General features: G+C 38.0%; 2 protein-coding genes across 2 annotated transcripts in view; both read right to left on the reverse strand.

Annotated features, from left to right (window-relative positions):
• Nucleotides 1–22,944, reverse strand: part of LOC115230941 (cysteine-rich protein 1) — a 33,792-nt gene that overhangs the window by 6,737 nt on the left and 4,111 nt on the right. Inside the window, exons 2-3 of the mRNA XM_029801047.2 lie at nucleotides 10,512–10,606; nucleotides 2,478–2,535 (exon numbers count right to left, since the gene is read on the reverse strand). Of these exons, the coding sequence (XP_029656907.1) occupies nucleotides 2,478–2,535; nucleotides 10,512–10,606 (153 nt within the window). The remainder of the gene's footprint in view (nucleotides 1–2,477; nucleotides 2,536–10,511; nucleotides 10,607–22,944) is intronic.
• On the reverse strand, nucleotides 3,234–5,262 carry LOC118762151. The gene has a single exon (XM_036500546.1). It carries the CDS (start codon nucleotides 4,841–4,843, stop codon nucleotides 3,359–3,361), a length of 1,485 nt encoding a protein of 494 aa, XP_036356439.1. The 5' UTR covers nucleotides 4,844–5,262; the 3' UTR covers nucleotides 3,234–3,358.

The raw sequence follows: 22,944 nt of genomic DNA on the forward strand, positions 1-22,944 counted from the left end.
ATTACAAGTTGCATAAATCAGACACCAACAGGAAGAAGCGGAATAAATCTTCCAACCATCTCAAGCAAGTGACAAAAAAAGCAGTGCTTGAATTTGAACAGTGCATAGCAGCCAATCCTGACAGCAAGGTTTTCTGGAAATATGTGCATTCGAAGCAGAGACCTCACTCTCCAGTGGGCCCTCTTCGCAACCCTCACACAAACCAGATCACTGACGACCCCAAGGAATGCGCAGAACTCATTGCCGAGTGCTATGCAAACATATTCACTGTTGAAAGTCAAAATGTACCATCTTCACCATCTCTAACAGCAAATTCCATAACAACTATGGAATTTACATCTGCAATGCTGCGACGTCACCTTCAAAATAAGCGCAACTATGCCTCCCCTGGTCTCGATGGAGTTACATACCTGCTTCTCAAACATGGCAGGTACTTCCTTTTACACCAGCTCTCTACTTTCTTCCAGTACTTTCTCAACAATGGTGCTACTCCGGAACAGTGGAAAACTGCCAGTGTCATTCCTCTGTTCAAGAAGGGCGACCGCACATCACCTGTCAACTATCGCCCAGTCAGTCTCACTAGCTGTATTGCAAAACTGATGGAATCGTGTGTCAGAGAAACACTTTGGAACTTCTGGAGCTCACACAGTCTCATCCGACCCTCACAATATGGATTTGTCCCTAACTCCAGCTGCAGTGATCAGCTTGTCGAGTTCCTTGAGGACATTACTCAGATCACTGACAGTGGCTCATGGGTGGATGTTGTCTACCTTGACTTTGCTAAGGCTTTCAACTCTGTGCCACACAAAAGGCTTATGGTGAAACTCTCTGCAATGGGTGTGGGGGATGACCTTTTTAACTGGTTGAAATCCTTCATTCTCAACCGAAAGGAGGTAGTCACAGTTCTAGGACAGCATTCTACACCATATGAGATGACATCGGGTGTACCACAGGGATCTGTCCTTGGTCCCCTCTTGTTTGTGGCATACATTAATGACATAGATGCAAATTTAAAGAATGCCACAGTATTAAAATATGCAGACGACATCAAGCTGTACCTTGAAATCAAGAGGACAGATCCTGTTGTCTACAGCTCTTTCCTGCAATCAGACCTGGACACAATGCAGCAATGGATCACAGACTGGCTAACTGAAACTGGCTGTGGACAAGTGTACCACCATGCATTTTGGGAGAAAAAACCCTGCGTCCACATACTCCCTCCACAACACTGATATCAAGAAATCCTCTTGCGAGCGTGACCTAGGCATCACTGTCAGCAGTGATTTGCGTTGGACAAAGCATATCTCTAAAATTGTCAAGAAGGCCGAGGGTGTCTTGGCATCACTCAGCAAGACTTTTGTTAGCCGCTCTCCAGCCATCTATTTAAAACTGTATACAGCTATGGTACGACCACACTTGGAATTCGCATCATCAGTTTGGAACCCCTATCTTGCTCAGAACATTGACCTCCTGGAATCTGTTCAGAGACGTGCAACAAAACGCATACCCTCCATCAGACACCTACCATATTCTGAGCGCCTTGTTTCCTGGGCATGGATTCACTGAAGCTCCGGCGTCTGGCGACGGACTTGGTAAACGCCCACAAAGTTGTCAACCACCACCTCACCAATAACAACACTGAACACCTTTTTGATCTCCATGTGTCTAACACACGTGGACATGCCTACAAAGTCAGAAAACAACACAGCTCCCATGACTTTCGGAAACATTTCTTCACACTCAGAGTTGCTGAAGCATGGAATAAACTGCCTGCGTCAGTTGTTGACTGCCATGACTCTGCATCCTTTAAGGCCCTCATGCTTTCCGAAATCCGTCGAAACTACACCTGATTATATATACACTTTCGATGAGTTGTAGTGCACCTGAGCACTGTACACAATGTTTATTATTATTATTATTATTATTATTTACTTAGATATCAATTCATGAGTGATACATGAAAGATCAGAAACATGTTTTGCGTGTGTGTGAAACTTGACGTAAAGTACTAGTGAATCATCTTCCATTTACTCATCAATATAAACCCTACTGAATGCAGTGAGTGCCCTTTCGCCTGCAGTCATATGTCCACACAAGCGCGCGCATGTATGAACTGTTACAGCTAGCGTTTCAACCTCAGATCATTACCAAGAGCACTTAATGACGTGAGATCCTATCATGTATTATGTTAATTTAGTAATTTTAAAACTTCAAAAATTTATACTATTTTCGGCTATTTTTTTATATTTAATATTACCTACTCTTTTTTTAAAAAAAAAGTATGGTAAAAAATCAGATTACTGAGAAACAGCCTTTTATATTGTTTAACCTTCAACTTTTATCTATCTATCTATCTATCTATCTATCTATCTATCTATCTATCTATCTATCTATCTATCTATCTATCTATCTATCTATCAGTCTGTCTGCTTGTCGGTCTGTCTGAAAGTCTTTAAATACACTTAAGACTGTCTTACCTTTTGCTCCAAATAGAGCTGCGTAGCATGGTTTATTACAGTAAGGCTTGCCTTCGTGCTAAAATGAAAATAGAAATAAAAATAAGATTAAATAAACAAAAAAACAACGACAAAAAACAAAAAGTAGACGTTCCCTTTATGCAAAGCTACGTTTCCTTTTGACAGAGCTACTGTAACTTTATAGAATTGTAACAAAACGAAAGTACAATTAGAACTGTGATGTTGAAATTGCAGTCAAAAGGCAACAACATTGTATACAGAAAAGATGTAGTGTAAAACAAAGACTGTGAATTCTTCGTTTGTATGCAATAAATACATTACGGGAATTCACTGCATTTAGACTCTTGTAGGAAAATGTTGCCCTTAGTAGCTAAAAGTTTGGGTAAACATGGCATATATTGTAGAGAACTAATTCAGAACTGTTTTATGTTTTTAAATTTAAATACTGCAGGGACCGAGTTAAATTTGCTTCCAAAGAACATGGTACTAATATTAATAAATATAATGTACTTGAGCCGATTCATTTGATTTTACTATACCTTCCTCCTTTTTAAATCATACGTATCAAATCATACAAATTAAAGGTGAACATCTTAATTCACTTTTCGAAAAATAGTTTTCTTCCTTGCAGAAATGTTTGAGGGGTGTATCTCGAGATTTGAAAGCATCAAGAAGATTTCAGTTGAATTATGAAACATATAGATGCATATCATTATACCATAGTTGTACATGAAATGGTAATAGGAAGTTGTACAGTAAGGTTTATTACATTTTATTAGTTATTCATCACTGAAACTAAGTATCTTTTTGTTAATCAAAACTGGAACGATTTGTTTGAATTGGTTTGACTAAAACTAAACCGCGAATATTTTTATCTGATTTTAAAAAATCAGAGTCTTCTCATTTTCTTCTTCTAGCTTCAGAAGGTTATATTTTTTCTCATCAGAAATGCATTCAGTCAAGTGTTCATCATAATCATTGTTGTCTGATAACTTGCAATCTTCATGAATGCCGGTAGCAACAAGCACTGCACAATTCAATGTCTCGTGGAATTCCTTTCCTGAAAAGTTATTATTTTGATGTAATTCCTCTATCGAAGGTGGTGAAGAACGTCTTGGTTGAAAGAAACTTTTAGTTGGACTAGAACTGAAACCTTCTCTTAAAGTACCATCAGACCGATCGATCTTCATATTTGTTGTATTTGAAGAGGATGATGTGGAATAGTGAACGTCTGGTTCAGCAGTAGCACTCGCCAGAGGTTCGGTGTCTGTAAAATGATGTTGTGAAAATTTCGAGGGTGAAGACCTTTGAAATTCCAGAAGTTGTTGCAGGTTAGTTTGAAAATCCGGAATTGCATTATATTGTAAAGAACGCTCATTGTGATGATATTTCGTTGTATCGGAATCTTGTATATACGTTTGAGAGTTAATAGATGGTTCAGCAAATAATTTAATTGGTGGTATATGATTTCTATAAGCAATCTGCCTTTCATTGTTTTTGTCAATGACGTCATTTTCTCCTCCACCTTTTACATTAAGTTCTTTTTCAAACCATTGATTAAATGCTTCATCAAAAGGAAATTCTTTCTGGAACATTTTCGAAGAAGGCCCTTTTTGTGGATCAAGCTTATAACTTGTTGAATTGGTTGGGTATTCTGTACAGTGACTACTTTCAAGCATTGCTTCTAAAGCTTCAAATTCCCTTAATGACACGTTTGAAATAGATTCCAGTTTTAATTCCTCTTCCTCTTCATCTTGGAAAAGGTGTGTGATTTGATTGCGAACTTGTTCGGAACCTTTAGGAGGATTATCCTCTGAAATCTGATATAAGAAATAGTCAATGGATGGTTCATTTGAAGAAAAATCACCCATAACAGATTCTAATTTTTTAGTTTTCTTAGCAAATTCGGGTCTACTTTGTAGGTCTGAAGTTACTGAAGCTTCCGCAACTTTTTTTACATCACCTGAATTATTTTGTGGATTATTTGAGGAAACATTTGACACATCAGAATAAAGAGAAACATTTATTTCGAAAAATATTTTAATCCAGCAAGTAAAGGTTAGCAATGCCCTCTGACTACATGCAATAAGTTGTTCGACTGGAATCACTTTATCCACTTTTAATACATAAAATGCGTTCTGAAGTAGTTTATAATTGGGTAGACATCCCGACGGAGAAGGATCTAATTTGATTTTCTTCCCTGCGATTATTCCTGGGTGAATTAAATTAATAAGCCGACAATAGGCTGCACCGTTTGACAGGTTGTTGATATCATAAAAATTTGTGCGAAGTTTGCTATTTACCCAAGTTAAGAGGCTTTTTCGACCACATTCTGGAACGCGTTTCGGAATTTTCAAACGGTTCATTCTTTTGTTTAATGAAGCTAAAATATTCAATTCCTTACTTTATTTCTTTTTCTTCCCTGTCATCCACTCATTCTTTATTCTTTCTTTTTCTCACCGTCTTTCCTTATACTTTCCCTTATTCTTTTGGTTTCAATTTTTAAATATTTATTTATGACGTAAACGTATTCTCGTTCTTCCTTAGATTTTCTCTTTTCGTCTATTTAGATCTTTATTTGCAGTACAATGTATTTATGCATTGGTTCTTGATTATTCCCGAAAAATGTTGGTCTTTTCTGTTATTGTCACCGTTTTTTAACTTTTGAAATTAAGTGGAAATTTCAAATTTGGTATATAGATGTAAATTTTCACGTTGAATCTGATTTTGATTTTTACTAGTTCCAGGAAAATTTTTTAAAAATGTTCCAGAGGTTTAAAATTTGATAATTTTTTTTTACCCAATCAGAAAACAGGATTTGGAAGCTGGCATTTTGTGCGTGATAGCTGTTTATGACAACATTACGACGACCAACATGTAAGAAGTTTTGAATTTTTAATAGATTTTAATGAATAAAGTTATGTGAATTGTTGGAACAGATGATTAAAATAAAAAGAAAATCCTCAGTGAATATTTTTGAGAAAAAATACAAAAATACAAACTACATTAAATTACATAAAACAAACAAAAAAGAAAAAAGAAAAGAAAACTGTAGTTCATTTCATGTAAGCAATTAATACATTTTTCTGTAGTAAAACTGTGGTTCACTGTGCTATGTCGAAAATAATAACCATCAATTTCAAGAATGTGAACGCACGACCTCCACAAGTCGCTGAAAATTGCCGTTCCTTGAAAAACCGACTGACATATGCATTCTTCAAGTGCGTCGCGATTCCGACATAGCACTGCATAACGAAAAACATACCTGGTCTAGTGACACATTCTTCCGAAAACCCACTGCTCAGGTAGCAAGTACCCTTCTTCGGTTGTATTTACGTCTTGAGAAGACTGTTTCGTCTATCGCAACAATCTTCTCAAGACTGCCTATCAGAATAGTTTCTCATCATCTTCTGAGGGTCATCAAAAAATCTAAACTCAGGATTGCAAGCTAACAAAGCTGTTGCTAATTTTTCCAGTTTTGCTGTGAAAATGTATAGTAATTTCTACTTAAATTCGAACCTAGTAAGTTAAGTAATTTAGCCATGACTAGACAGTGGAGCTGGCACAATACAAACCAATGACTTCTATGATACATAGGTAGTCTGGAACAATGTGGGTACGAGGGTGTGTTCTATGCTATGTTTATCTTGCATTATTTATTTAGAATTCTTAGCGGTATTTCGTCTGTCTTCGAGTTCTGAGTTCAAATTCCGACGAGTTCGACATTGACTTCCATCCTTTCGGGGTCGATAAAATATGTACCAGTTGAGTACTGGGGGCGATGTATTTCAGACCTTGTGCCTTTAGTAGAAAGGGTTATTTACTCAGAAAAGACAGCGAGCAAGCAGAATCGTATGCACGTCTGAAAAAATTCTTAGCCGCATTTTTTCCGGCTTCTTACATTCTAAGTTCGACTCTACCTTTCATCTTTTCGGGGTCGATAAAATAAAGCCCAAGTTAAGTAGTGGAGTCGATGGTATCGACTTAAAACCTTAAATTTCTGACCGTGTGTCAAAATCAAAAACCATTATTTACCCAGAAATTATTCTTTACAAAGCAGTTTTAGACAGTTCTTAAGATTTGGAAATGTCTTCATACCTTGGGAAACTATCGATTATAATAATTCTTTTCTACTAAAGGCACAAAGTCTGAAACTTGGTGGGAGGGGATAGTCGAGTACATGGACCTCAGTGTTTCACTAGCACTTAATTTATTGACCCCGAAAGGATGAAAGGCAAAATCAACCTCGGCGGAATTTGAACTCAGAACGTAGCGACAGACGAAATGCCTATTTCTTTACTACCCACAAGGGGCTAAACACAGAGAGAACAAACAAGGACAGACAAACGGATTAAGTCGATTACATCGACCCCAGTGCGTAACTGGTACTTATTTAATCGACCCCGAAAGGATGAAAGGCAAAGTCGACCTCGGCGGAATTTGAACTCAGAACGTAGTGACAGACGAAATACCTATTTCTTTACTACCCACAAGGGGCTAAACACAGAAAGGACAAACAAAGACAGACAAACGGATTAAGTCGATTACATTGACCCCAGTGCGTAACTGGTACTTATTTAATCGACTCCGAAAGGATGAAAAGCAAAGTCGACCTCGGCGGAATTTGAACTCAGAACGTAGCGGCAGACGAAAAACCGCTAAGTATTTCGCTCGGCGTGCCACAACTCAGCCAGCGTGCCGTCTTAAACTATTGATTATAAAAATAATAAAACAGCCCCTTAAAGGAAAAAAGAAAATACCCACTTTCTTCACAGATACATTAATAGAAGTGGTAAGTGTGTATAGTGCGAAGGAACTTGCAGGAATATTTCATTTTCATAATCCGTATTGTGCTTTTTAAAGACCTATTATGAGTGACCACTGTTCGCAGGTAAACATGAAAACTGGACATGAGAAGGCAGCACGATCAATCTCATTTTTTTAAATATTTATTTTATATTTATTGGTTTGATCTGAAGAAAAGAGCTTTTCTCGTGTCATTTGCAGACACACTGAGTTCATTGAGATCGACGCTGTTGGCATTCTTGACGATGACAGGGAATAAATGTGCAAGGAAAGAATGGCAACAAGGTAACGTTTTCGTAAAAAAAAATGTCCAGGCATAATGATTAATGCGGGACCTGAAGGGTGCACACAATATGGGTGATGATAGAAAGAGGGAGGAGTGAACTAGGGGCATCTAGATGGAGGTAGGATTAGACCTGTCATTTCTAGAAGTAGAAGTAAAAATGTAAAGACAATAAACAGCATGCCTGTAGTCCGAACGTGTTGGTGAGCGACCTCATGCCACTCAATCGAGGGGATTTTTCTCCACTGCAACTGAAACCGGAGCCAGATAAATAAAGTGTATGGTTGTTGCAGGAGGCGTTTAAATACAAGCATTTCAATAAAAATACCTTGCATTCTGATGGCTTCAAGAATACTATAAGGTATCGCACGAACATTTGTTGTAGCAATTTCCGTTCTTTTGTCATTTATTAATTGATATGTGATATATATACTCTTTAACTCTCTTTTACTCTTTTACTTGTTTCAGTCATTTGACTGCGGCCATGCTGGAGCACTGCCTTTAGTCGAGCAAATCGACCCCGGGACTTATTCTTTGTAAGCCCAGTACTTATTCTATCGGTCTCTTTTGCCGAACCGCTAAGTGACGGGGACGTAAACACACCAGCATTGTTGTCAAGCAATGCTAGGGGGACAAACACAGACACGCAAACATATACACACACACACACTTATATATATATATACATATATACGACAGGCTTCTTTCAGTTTTCGTCTACCAAATCCACTCACAAGGCATTGGTCGGCCCGGAGCTATAGCAGAAGACACTTGTCCAAGATGCCACGCAGTGGGACTGAACCCGGAACCATGTGGTTAATTAGCAAGCTACTTACCACACAGCCACTCCTGCGCCTGTATATGTATATATAATTGAAAAAATTGGAGTCAACAGGAAGGAGTATGGTTGGTCCTTTATTTTCAATCACTACAATTGTTTCTACGCAACATAGTTCTCCAGGCGTGCAGGTACTTGATTATGCAACCGGCGAGCTGCCAGAAACGTTAGCACGCCGGGCGAAATGCGTAGCCGTAATTCGTCTGTCGTTACGTTGTGAGTTCAAATTCCGCCGAGGTCGACTTTGCCTTTCATCCTTTCGGGATCGATAAGTTAAGTACCAGTTACGCACTGGGGTCGATGTAATCGACTTAATCCGTTTGTCTGTCCTCGTTTGTCCCCTCTGTGTTTAGCCCCTTGTGGGTAATAAAGAAATAGGTACTTGATTATGCAACTGTTTCCCTGCATTAGGAGATCTAGTTGTGTGTGTGTGTGTGTGTGTGTGTGGTGTGTGCGTGTGTGCGTGAGTGCGTGAGCGTGTTATGTGTTCGAACGTTAGTATGTATACGGATGTATATGTGAACGACCATGTATATGTACATATGAATCTATTCTTAAAGGTCGGCTAAGGACAATCGCATGTGTAACCAGCCACGAAGAACAAATCAACAGTTCAAAGAAATCAAATACCAATCCCTTTAAAACGGCAACCACTTTAACAGAAGCAGAATCACCATCCCTCTACATCTACACATTCAAAGTTTGCCAACAGTCCTTCAGCAACAACACACTTTGATAAACTCAGTGGCCACTACTAACTTCAGGTCATGTCAGACAGAGAGGATGCTCTTGAAGTCGAGAATTTGAACTTACAGAGACAATATTTACATATCGCCTGAGGAAACACAACTACATGTCTGAGTAATATTTTAGAGTTTGAAGCACATGGGCCCCAACAATGCGAACCTGTTTGTTGGCTATGTTGAGGCCCAAGTATTCTCAAGTTTCACTGGTCCCACTCCCGAACTATACGGCTGTTATATTGACGACTGTATCGGCGCAACCTCACTCTCCCGCGAACATCTAGACTCCTTCCTCTCTTTTGTCAAATCTTTCCATCCTGCCCGCCACTTCTCCTGCACTATCTCTGACACCTCTGTCTCCTTTCTTGACATTTCGGTCAGCATTCATCACTCCACTCTCACCATCTCAATCCACTACCTCACACTCATACCTCAACTTCTCTTCCTCCCACCCTAAACACACCAAGCTTCCATCCCCTATTCCCAATCCCACCATACCACACAACACTTCACATCACAATACACAACTACGCACACATCAGCACTAACCACTTCCCAGGCCCACATTTTCACACCTACACATACACACACGCACACGCACACGTCAAGATCACCAGCCCTCTTCCACACGCACATACAACCTCTCTCATACACACGCATGCGCACCTTCGTTTTGGGATCACCACTACTTTATTATCTCCCCTTCTCCCTAGCTCTCCTGTGTGACCCTTCCGTCCGGTATTCGCCATGATAGATCGCTAGCCACTACACATTCTTTATTTTCCCTCCTTGTTTCTTTCTGTGTTCCGTTCTGTGGAAAAGCGTAGGCTCGAAACGTTAAAGACTTTTTCACTTCCCGAGCGTTATACTAATACATCTGTTTGTTGTCTACACCACCTGTCTTCGTCTTTTGTTTTTGTGTGAATTCTCCATATATATATATATATATATATATAGATAGATAAACAGATAGACAGGCACATACAGATAACTGCGACCGTCACTCGGAATCAAGGATGACGTTGCCCGTAGTTGCAGGTACCTGCTAAATGTATGTTTGGTACATACATATATATATGTATATACAGATAATAGAAATACACACGCGCGCACACACCGTTGGTTACACGTACATAACAGAAAGAAAATATGTGACCTAGTTCGCATGTCCTTTAACGATACTCTGAAAATAAGATTAAAATGTTGAGTTACCATCAATGGTATTGACTTTAAGCACTTGAAGTTGTAATACTCATGCCTTTCTTAAGTCTGTAGCTGAGTAAGTGAAACAGACATAGACGAGAATCGAACCTGGATTGCAAATCAAGGAAGTTTGAGTAATTGAATCAATGATCCATTCTTACCTCAGCATGGCTTCCACAAGTGAGTGTTTTACCACATTTCTCACATTTCAAGCAAGGTCTGTGCCAATCTTTTCCCATTGAAGAAACTTTCTCGGCTGGAAAAGAGACAAAACGAAATAAAAATGAAATTTAACAACATAAAAATGGAGAATAATAAAATTTTCGGAGCTATATTTATGTATGTTCTGATGAAACCGAACCACTGCATTTTTCTTCGTCTTACAATTATCTTCCCCTCTCTCTAATCAACGCAGATCAGTTGGTCCGATAGCCCTTCCTTAAAATGTCAAAAATTCTGTAAAAGTAACTCCATATGAATGATAAAAATTTAATTCCAATAACTTTTAGCAGATCCATATTTCACATCCATACCTCATCATTGCAGTTATCAAATTGCATTAACCTCATTTTGTCTTCAGTTGCAATGTTCTTGCTGCTTCTAAATCTTATCCATCTTTGCTATTTGTGTTCATTACAATTCACCTAACTATCTAGGTTTCAAGCGCTACATTCTCGTTAATTAGAGGTCCCAAGTCAGTGAATATATCGACCAATTTCACACGAATGTCATTGATTTTGATTGTATTTATGTTGGGTGAGGGCGCGTGGCTTAGTGGTTAGGGCATTCGGCTCATGATCGTAAGGTTGTGAGTTCGATTCCCGGCGACGCGTTGTGTCCTTGAGCAAGACACTTTATTTCACGTTGCTCCAGTCCACTCAGCTGGCAAAAATGAGTTGTACTTGTACTTCAAAGGGTCAGCCTTGTCACTCTCTGTGTCACGCTGATTATCCCCGAGAACTACGTTAAGGGTACACGTGCCTGTGGAATGCTCAGCCATTTGCACGTTAATTTCACGAGCAAGCTGTTCCGTTGATCGTATCAGCTGGGACCCTCGTCGTCGTAACCGGCGGAGTCTTTAATTTATGTTGGAATCATTATTTGTTTGTTCTGAATGTTGTTTTCCTGTCGACATAACGTGACTTTTTGACAGTAATTTCCATACCGTATTTACTTAATGCAACGTCTAGTCTAACTGTGGTATTAGATAATTCGCTTTTAAAACTAGTTAATACATCAAATGTTGTCTGTAAATAATATATTCGTGATCATGCTTCTGTTTGTCTTCACTGCACCTCAAAATCCTTTAGAGCATACGTTATGGTGTGTTCAGGACGAAGATTAAGAAGTCCAGGTGATAATGAGTTGCTCTGTTAAATTGCAACGTATTTCTTTTCAAATCATTGCATTGGTTCATAACTGTACAGAACTGAACAAACACTATTCTAATAAAGTTTTCACAGTACAAAGATTAGATGCTATGTTATAATTCTTCAGTATACTCCACAGTGCTTCTCTCCATACCCACTCAAAAGCATTTTTGAAGTTTACAAATGTCGGGTATAATTGCTTTTGAATACGGCAGATATTGTATTCACCTCAATAGACGTCATTGATTGGATGAAATTGCTGAAATGCAGGAAATTAAACAACAAATGGCTTACAAACTACAGAATTTTATCAAGAAAGCCAAGAGAAAAAGATGTTTTATGTAACACACTACCAGTATACGAAGTTTAAAAGTGTTTAGTTACAAAGAAATTATTTTAAAAATCTGCCGGTCAAAGTGAAAAGATCCTATGTTTGTTTATATACACAAAAAGGGAAAATCTCAAATCTTAATTTGTCATTTGAACAAATGTAGTATTCACGCACAAACAGTTACAACGTATATTTGTGTGAATGAAAAGAAAGAAAGAGAACAGACAGACATAGATTGACTAGAGATTAATTTGAACATATTTCTTTGAAATTTTTGAAACTTTAACATCTTGCTTTAGCGTTGTATGCGTGGGCAGTTATTGAGGGCAAAGTGTTATGATGACTCACAAACACTTGTGTCAACGGACGTCTGTACGAAGGATCAGCTAACGCAGCGTGAATAGTGTCGTTGATTCAGTACATAGTTCACACACACAGACACACACACACACGCACACACACATACACACACAACACACACATACATACGTACATGTATGTATGTGTATATATATATACACACACACACACACGCATATATATATACATATATATATATATATAATATATATATATATATATATATATATATATATATATATATATTATATATATATATAGGGCGGAGAGAGAATGAGAGAAAGAAGAGTATCTTAATACAGCTTTTCAAACAACGAATAATTTGTTGAATAATAATGTGTCATCGTGGAAAAGAGAGGGCGTTGTTAAGCACATGCCGAGTTTATTAATGACTTACTTCGTGAGTGTTGCTTTAAGATGCATCCGTGACATATAAAGTAACGCCCATCTACGTATGTAGTTCGTGTTTTTCAAGTATAGGAGCATTAGCCCTTACTTAGTGGTGTATCAAAACCAGAGGCATAAATTGGTCCGGCGTAGATAAAAGATCAAAAACATGGCGTACTGTGTGAACTATGGAATTGATTAATCAATTGGAATGTTATGTTTTTACTGGTTTTTAATTTGATATCATTTTGGAGTAAACAAGTACATTACAAATATGTAATACTAGCAGTATCGCCCGGCGTTGCTCAGGTTTGTAAGGGAAATAACTATAAAGCATTTTTAGAGAGTTATAGCCAAAAAATAGCCAAAAAATGGAAAAAAATGATGGTAAATTTTTTTGTTAAAAAAGGTGGAGTTGCGTCCCCTAGACAGTTTGCGGTTTGTGTTTCTGATTCTCGACCCCATGTCGAATTTATCGATTTTTTTCAGAACTGGGGGAAGTTTTCAAAATTTTCGCTGCGTTAGTTTTGAATTATGACATTGGGCTATCTGTGTGTCAAGTTTCATCAGAATCGGTTGAAAGCCGTGGTCAGGGTGAGGGCACAAGCAAACAGACACACAGAAACACGCACAGACAAACTGCCGTTTATATAGAGAGAGATATCTTAAAAAAAGAACCAGCCAGTTATACTATAAAACACCATCATTTAACGTCCGTTATCCATGCTGGCATCGGTTGAACGGTTCGACAGGAGCTGGCGAGCCAGCGGAGTGCTCCAAGTATCATTATCTGCTTTAACATACGTAGTTTTTTACGGCCGAATGCCTTTCCTAACGCCAACCACTCAACAGAGTATACTGGGTACTTTTTACGTTGCACCGGGACTGATGAGGTCATCAAGTACCGTGTATACTCGGCTATAAGTCGCACTTTCCCCCCTGAAATGTTCATCTAAAGCTGGGGGCGCAACTTATAAACGCATCCTATAAAAAAATCTTCAGATATTTTCTAGGTACAAGCTACGTCTGAAGTTCTGACTCTTGGAATAACTGAAAAGGTTAAAATTTTACATTGTAAACAATGGTTTCTAAAATGTTTGGACTTAATGGGATAACGGTTGTTGTAGGTCATCCTCAGCTTACTGAAAGCTCGGTTACCGAACAACAGCTATGTCGGAGCGATTTCTAATCGAACTTTGCTCTCCAACATAAAAAAAGTCGCTGCGACTTATAGTCGGGTCAATAAAATTGCCGATCTGAAGTCAGCTGTACGTCTGATAGGCAAGAGCGTTTTATAGTCAAGGTTACAGGTTCAATTCCTACGCTAGGTGATACATTGTGTCCTTGAGCAAAGTGCTTCATTTAACATTATTCTAGTATATTTAGCTGAGTCTTGTACCAACTGAGAGCCGGTGCAATCCTCTCTTTCTCCAGTTGTCATATCCTGGATGTTCTACTGAGTCATGAATGTTTATCTATATTTATGGCTACCTAAAGTAATTAGAGAAAGCCTTGTACATGCTACCAAGTCACGCTCATTTATGAATGACAGTTAGCCTTTTTTTTAATACTATTTCACAACTCCTGTTCGTCAAATCAAGTAAATTGCGTTTGTTCATACAAGATGAGCAAGACGAGCATACTAATTCATAGCTCATACTGTAGGAGTGATGGTTTTTATCATTAGTACAAGGCCACACGTTCTGTGGAGAAGGGCAGAGTTGATTAAATGAACTGCAGCAGTAACTGGTCAAAACTCAAAATTGATGCGATCAGGGTTTGAAATCAAAACCGTTATAGCTAAACAACAAAGTCTTTTGTCCAGCACTTTACTCCATTACCTAATATCAATAATTATGATTATCAAAATTTATTTGAGTAGAATACGCTCATCTCTGTGCAGTCAAAGATAATATGACCATTTAGGGCGGCGAGCTTGGCAGAATCGTTAGCCCGCCGGGCGAAATGCTTAGAGGTATTTCGTCTGCCGCTACGTTCTGAGTTCAAATTCCGCCGGGGTCGACTTTGCCTTTCATCCTTTCGGGGTCGATTAAATAAGTACCAGTTTCGCACTGGGGTCGATAAAATCGGCTTAATCCGTTTGTCTGTCCTTGTTTGTCCTCTCTGTGTTTAGCCCCTTGTGGGTAGTAAAGAAATAGATAATATGACCATTTTACAGAAAACGCCTGTCACGAGAAAGCTTCTACGTGGTCTCTCTACTTATTATAAATAGTAGCCAAACTTTTCTCAAATCACACCCCACAGATTTTTTTAAAAGGATACATTGGTTGATGTTGTTTTAGATACACAATTTATGGGCAAAAGATGGGATTATAAAAATTGGACTACTTTTGCCAACAAGCCTATACGATTAGAGTTGACCTGGAGCTAAACAACAAGTTAGTTGATTAAAAACATTCCCTAATAAATCAAGTTAAATTATTTCTTTTCTTGTGAATAATTTAAAACTATTTCATCGCTGTCGTGATCTCATTGCCATCGTCACCGTCGTTAATGTCACCCATTGACGATGTAATGAAGTTGTTGTCTTCGTTAAGATTAAATTGCTCGTTTGTGAATCATGCAGACGAAAATCATTAAAAGAAATGTCATGATTTGTTAAACTTGACTTTAAAGAAGACAAGTGTGCAACACATGTAAGTCCTTTAGGTTCATAGAGGAATAACGTTTTGCAGGCTGGGTGACAAAGCGTTTTCAACGAATTTAATATGGTAAACTTGGACCGTTTACACACACACACACACACACACACACACACACACACACACACACACACACACACACACACACACACACACATGATGTAGGTTTAAGTGGCAGCAATCTTTATAAATAAGGCAAACGATAACGAATGCTTTAGGATAATTTTAGTTCTATTGTTAAAATAGAGATTGTTTACCTTGCAGGAAAACTAAACAAATTAAGCACATAGACCGATGCTCGCCTTCTGTTATCATTCCACTAACTTTTAACATTAATATTACAAGTATAACAAGTAGCCCATACTATGCTGGTTAAGTCGGCTGCCTCATTCGATCTTATGAAATACAGTACCAGTTGTTTTATTAATAACGTATTTTGGTGTCAGTTATTCACTGTGACACCTTCATATTTTTTCTTTCATTTGTTTTAGTCTTGTACTGCAGCCATGCTGGTGCACCACCTCGAAGTGTATAATCGAACAAATCGATCCGCCACCCCGATACGTATGTAAGTCCTTCAGGTGCATGGAGGAATAACTTTTTGCAGGCTGGGTGACAAAGCGTTTTCAACGAAAAAGAGTGAAATGAGTTGGCGAGAATGGAGGGAAGAGCAGATGTCAACTCGGGATTTGCGGTTGCTTTTGGACAATTCATGAGGCACCATTTTCCACGTTTAGGAACCTTTCCAAGTTGTTGAAGATAACGATGAACAGTTGTATGGTTTGAATTAAGCTTTATTGCCAATTCTTCAACTGATAATGCAGCATTTTCTTCAAGTAATGCCTCGAGGAGCTTATCATCAAACTCAACTGGACGTACAAGGCTGAAATCTCCACTTCTGGATTTTGCAAACCATCTTCTGCAAGTTCTTTCATTCAAACATTCTTTCCCATAAACTGAGTGTATGTTTCGAGTCGTTTCGACTGCAGAGTTTCCATTTTTGTACTCATAAAGCATTATGAACCTCAAATGCTCTTTGGATACTTCCATGTTAGAAAGGGTTTTAATCAAAGAAATTTTAATTCTATTATTCTGTAAAATAATATTTAATTAATTTAAATGTACACAAATGCATAAAAATAATTTTTAATTCCATTAGACATTCTAAAATACTATTAAAATTCATTCAATTTTAAGAAAGGTAAAATCGGACAGAACTTATGGGATGAACTGATATGTGTGTGTGTGTGTGTGTGTGTGTGTGTGTGTGTGTGTGTGTGTATGTATGTATGTATGTATGTATGTATCTATCTATCTATCTATCTATCTATCTATCTATCTATCTATCTATCCATATCTATGTTTGTCGCCCCACCATTGTTTAACCGGTGTTGGTGTGTTTGCACTCCCATAACTTAGCGGCTCGGCAAAAGAAACCGAGAAGATAATTACCATGCTTAAAAAAGAAGTACTGGGGTTAATTCATTTGACTAAAAATTCAAGGCGGTGCCCCAGCATGACCGCAGTCTAATGAGTGGAACAAGTAAAAGATAAAAGATAATATATATATGAAATAAGGTTTGAAAATGCTATATTAAAAGATGTTTATTCACTTGACCGGTTTCACTTTTTTAGAAAAAGATTGTCAAAAGTAAAATGTAAAAGCTTTGTAAAAACTTTGTTGTGTTAAATACTGGTTGTCACAAAATATTACAATACATATATACATTCTTTGATAATAATAAAAAAAATGTTAAAACAGCTTACAAGGAAAAATCTTTAGAAAATATTAAAAAGTTCATATATATTTCCACTCGTTCGGTATCTTACAACTTCACTTTATATATATATATATATATATATATATATATATATATATATATATATATATATATATATATATATATACATATATATCTGTAAATATCATATGTGACAATTATTCGGTAGCCATGATAAAACTCCGAGTTTCGGATGCCGAGGTGGAAATCCACGCCGCCATCTCTTCAGTTATCCGGCCATCGGAAAAAATGCTATGAAAAAGACCGTTAAACAAAGGGAAATTACTGTGTGATTGACTGTTATTAAGACAAAAGAGCTATTTGAATGACCGCTAAGAGAGAGGAGGGAGTAAAAGTAAGGGGGGTAAAAATGTCCATAGTATTCGCGTAAGCGCGCCTATTCATACCTACACACGTGCGCCCGGACACCCACGTACAAGCGCCTAAAAGTATGCACTCGCCCACCCTCACCTGAAACGTACACATCCTCACCCGCACCATTCGCCAAATATATATATATACAAACCTTTTTTTCTGTATTGTTACCCTTAGCCCTGTTTTTTGTACTTGGGCGTATATAGACGTGTATATGAACCTTTATTGTGCGCGTGTGTGTGCGTAGGTTTGTATATATATATATATATATATATGCACATACACACAAATGTGTATAAATTCACACGCACTCTCAGACACATACGCACACACATAGACACGTACACATACACACATATGCATACATGCATTCATACATACATTTCTTCCTCTTTCTAATACAAATGCCCATCAATCGTTGCAGTTTCCTATTTCTTTACTGCCCACAAGGAGCTGCACACAGAGGGGACAAACAAGAGCAGACAAACGGATTAAGTCGATTATATCGACCCCAGTGCGTAACTGGTACTTATTTAATCGACCCCGAAAGGATGAAAGGCAAAGTCGACCTCGGCGGAATTTGAACTCAGAACGTAGCGGCAGACGAAATACCGCAAATCATTTTGTCTGGCGTGCTAATGTTTCTGCCAAGCTCGCCGCCAATCGTTGCAGTTTCCGCCAACCAAATGTCTTCGTGTGTGTGCATGCGTATGTGAGTATGTTTGCCTCCAGTGCCAAAAAGTACAGTGGGCTATCAGGTTCAGTGTCCAATCAGCAGTTCCAATTCGCCATTGTCCAAGCAATCGTGCCCAGTCGCCTCATTCCACTGTTGAGCTTGACCGTGTAAGCATTAATCATGTCTGCATTCTGCACTCCATTTTCTATTGATTGTGATAGCAAAATTCGCATAGCATACACTGTACTCTCTAACAATTTGCACTTTACTCACTGTTGTCAACTTGAATGTAAATAATACACATTGTGACCAAAAACGTGCTATCTTGTACACACCCAAAACTGAATATACAATGTAATATAAATAAACAATATCATAAATACACACGTCGACTTACGCAAATGCACAATGTCCTATAAATATACGTCAACATACAAAGCCTTTTATCATATCTAGATTGACACACACGCATGATCATACTCATGCACACACACACACACTCTCTCTCTCTCTCTCTCTCTCTCTCTCACACACACATACACACATATTCACACATACATACATACACATTCATGTGTGTGTGTATGTGTATACATATATGTAAATATGTGTGGGGGTGTACACATACATTGTGATATGTATATATAGAAAAAAGATGACGCGATAAGGATAAAATTTTTTTCAAAAAATGACACACCTCAGTGGAAAACTTTTAATAATTTGTGTGTGTGTGTTTCTATATCTAGGGCAGAGAAACAAAGACTGGAATAGGATACAAAGAATTTGTGACAAAGCAAACAGGGAGAACACGTGGTATAAAACCGACAAATATCAAGGAGTGATGTTTGTAGAGGCCACAGCCCATTGCGAATTAGCCCCGTAGATTTAGAAAAGCTCTGAAGGAGACCAAACTCAACATTAAGATTGTTGAATAGCCAGGAAACTCCGTCAGATCACAACTATTTAGGACATACCCTTTTAAGAATACTATATGCACCAATGATTGCATGGTATGTAGGATTAGCCCTGGCATTAACTGTAGAACTAGAAATGTTGTTTACAGCATAAGATTCATAGAAGGTACTTGTAAAGACATGAACATGATATACATAGGAGAGACATCTAGGAGCATTGCGGAACGACTAAATGAACATTTGGGACAATATGACGAAAAGAAAAGCAGTCCTCCATACTCTACTAACATGCCAAGGACCAACATGGAGGCAACATGGGTCAACTTGAGATCTGCATCGTATCCAAGCACCCAAAGGACCAAACACTCAGACAAATACAGGAGTACGTCCTCATAAATGAAACTTTCCCAATGCTAAATAGGAAACATACACAGTAGATATCATACCTCCATACCCACAGTTTACACTGGTAGAGTAGAATAGTTAGTGGGCTGTTATGTAGATAGATGTGTGTATGTATGTGTGTGTGCATGTATGTATGTATGTATATGCACATGTATGTAAGCATATGGATATGAAAGTAAACAGATCAACATACAGATGGACAGGTAAAAAGGTTATATGAACAGACAAGCATATATACGCAAATGAAGACTGAAATACATGACCATATATACACACAGGCTTTCAAGGACACATGGAGACACACGTCCACACATATGGAGACACACATCCATACATACAAACACGGTACATAGTTGCAACACACACACAAACATATAACACACAAACTCGAATACGCAAACACATGAATATGCAGAATACATACATACAAATGTACACACATGCATGTATACATATGCACACACACACACATACAGGCATACACAAACATGCACACATACATAAATGCATGTGTATGCACACATGCACACTAACCCACACACATGCGCACAAACAAACAAACAAAGAACGCAGTCTGAATAACGGACAGAGTCAAATCTATTGAAAAGGTTGCAAGACACAACGAAAATTTCAGAAAAGAAATAAGTGGCAATTTTACCGGTGAGTGTCTTAAATTGTAAGGCACTAAAAGAGAATGACTCTCCCCAGACACAACAGTATATATATATATATATATATATATATATATATATATATATATATATATATGTATATTCCAGTTCTATATTTAAGAGATGAGGAATTATGTACATTATTTACATTATTTACAGTTGACAGATATTTGTCCTCATTTTGTTTGTTAACACAACGTTTCGGCTGATATATCCTCCAGCCGCCATCAGGTGTCTTGGAGAAATTTCGAACCTGGGTTCTCATTCCTAAAGTATTTTTCCATGTTCTTGTTGTTGTTGTTATTTTTATTATTATTATTATTATTATTATTATTATTATTATTATTATTATTATTATTATTATTATTATTATTATTATTATTATTATTATTATTATTATTATTATTATTATTATTATTATTATTATTCAGGTCATTGCCTGGAATCGAACTCGGAATCTTGGGATTAGTAGCCCGCGCTCTTAACCACTACGTCTAGTTCGATTCCAGGCAGTGACCTGAATAATAATAATAATAATAATAATAATAATAATAATAATAATAATAATAATAATAATAATAATAAGACTGGATTATACAAACTGAAGGATCCTACCAAAATTTACAACAACAAGCATGGGAAGACATCACAATAGCAGACCTAAGAAAGGCACTCACGAAGGCCCATAATTGGAAACCCCCCGGTAAAGATAGGGTGCCGAATTTCTGGCTCGCATCGCTCCCATGCGCACACGGTAAGCTAGTTCAGCTGCTCAATGGAATTATGACAGACCCAAAGAAAACACCTGAATGGTTAGCAAGTGGTATTACTTACCTACTCCCAAAGAATAACGAAACCAACCTTCCAAAAAACTATCAGCCTATAACCTGTCTATCCACCACGTATAAAATCCTAACATCTATCCTGGCGGAGAAAACATATGCATTCATGGAGAAGAACGATATTTTCCCCATTGAACAAAAAGGGTGCCGCCGAGGCTCATGCGGATGCAAAGATCAACTGCTAATTAATCGTATGATCCTTGAGAACTGTCACAACAAGTGCAGAAATCTCAGCTCCGCATGGATTGACTATAAAAAGGCCTTCGACAGTATACCGCATTCATGGATCTTGAGATCGCTGGACATCTTCAAAATTTCCCCTGTGATTTCAAGCTTCCTGAAGCACAATATGTCGCTGTGGAATACGAATCTCCAATTATACCACTCTAATAGAGTACTTGCCTCAGAAAATATAAACATCAACTGTGGAATTTTTCAAGGTGACTCACTTTCACCTTTAATATTCTGCATAACCCTAATACCCCTTACAAGTGAATTTAACAGAACAGGGTATGGGTATAAAATTGCCAATAAAAAAATAAGCCATCTATTTTATATGGATGACTTAAAACTCTGTGGTAAAGACAATAATGAACTTGAAGGCCTATTGCGCACTGTGAAAGCATTCAGCGATGACATCGGGATGGAGTTTGGACTTGAGAAGTGTGCCAAGGTCACTTTCCAGAAAGGGAAAGTGAAGACCACAAATTCAATCGTGTTAGATGTTGACACAGTCATAAGAGAGCTTGAGCAAGAACAAACATACAAATATTTAGGGATAAATGAAGGCTCTGGTATTCAGCATGCAAGCATGAAAGAGAAGATCAGGAAGGAATGTTATAGGAGAAATCTGAACTAAATGCACGTAACAAGGTGTTAGCTATAAATTCCTTAGCAGTTCCAGTTGTTACTTATAGCTACAATGTGTTGAACTGGAATATGAGTGAAGTAAAGAATATAGATAGGAAAATACGCAAGCTACTGAGTTGTAATAGGATGCACCACCCAAAGGCAGACAAGGAGGTTGAGGCCTGATCCAATTTGAACTAGCTTACAAAACAACCACAATTGGACTGGCCAAATATCTTGAAATAACGAATGACTGGATGCTAAAGCTCGTGGAAAATCACGGGAGACGAAATAAGATTCATTCTATCATAAAGGAAAGCAAAAAATTTGCTATTGATCTCGTGCAGGATACCCAGATTGAACAACCCGAGGGAAGTACGGCAACTATTGTTGCAAAGAAGGTGAAAATAATGGCAACGAAAAAAGCGCACGAGCAATTGGCTGATAGGTGGGAGGAGAAACCTCTGCACGGCAAATATGTGGTCCGCAGCAAACAAGCTGATGTTGACCAGAAGTAAACCCATCAGTGGCTACGGAGCTCAGGGCTAAAAGCAGAGAGCGAAGGTTTCATCCTGGCTGCTCAAGATCAAAGCCTATTAACCCGGAACTACCAGGCCAATGTGATGCAAAATGGAGCAGACCCAAAATGCCGATTCTGCAACGACATGATTGAAACAGTGGACCACCTAATCTCTGGATGTAAAGTCTTAGCACCAGAGGATGTATAAATTAAGACATTACAGAGTTGGCCAATATCTACACTGGCTAATAAGTGGGCATTACAATATCAAAACTGCCGACAAGTGGTATAATCACCACCCTGAAGCTGTAACTGAAGGAGAAAATGTAACGATTCTGTGGGACTTTCCAGTACATACAGACCGAACCATCAAAGCCAATAAACCAGATATTGTTGTGAAAGACCAAAACAATAAAGTTTGCTTATTGATCGACATGAGCATCCCCTGTG

Source organism: Octopus sinensis, linkage group LG2, assembly GCF_006345805.1.
Source record: "Octopus sinensis linkage group LG2, ASM634580v1, whole genome shotgun sequence".
NCBI classification, from domain to species: Eukaryota; Metazoa; Mollusca; class Cephalopoda; order Octopoda; family Octopodidae; genus Octopus; species Octopus sinensis.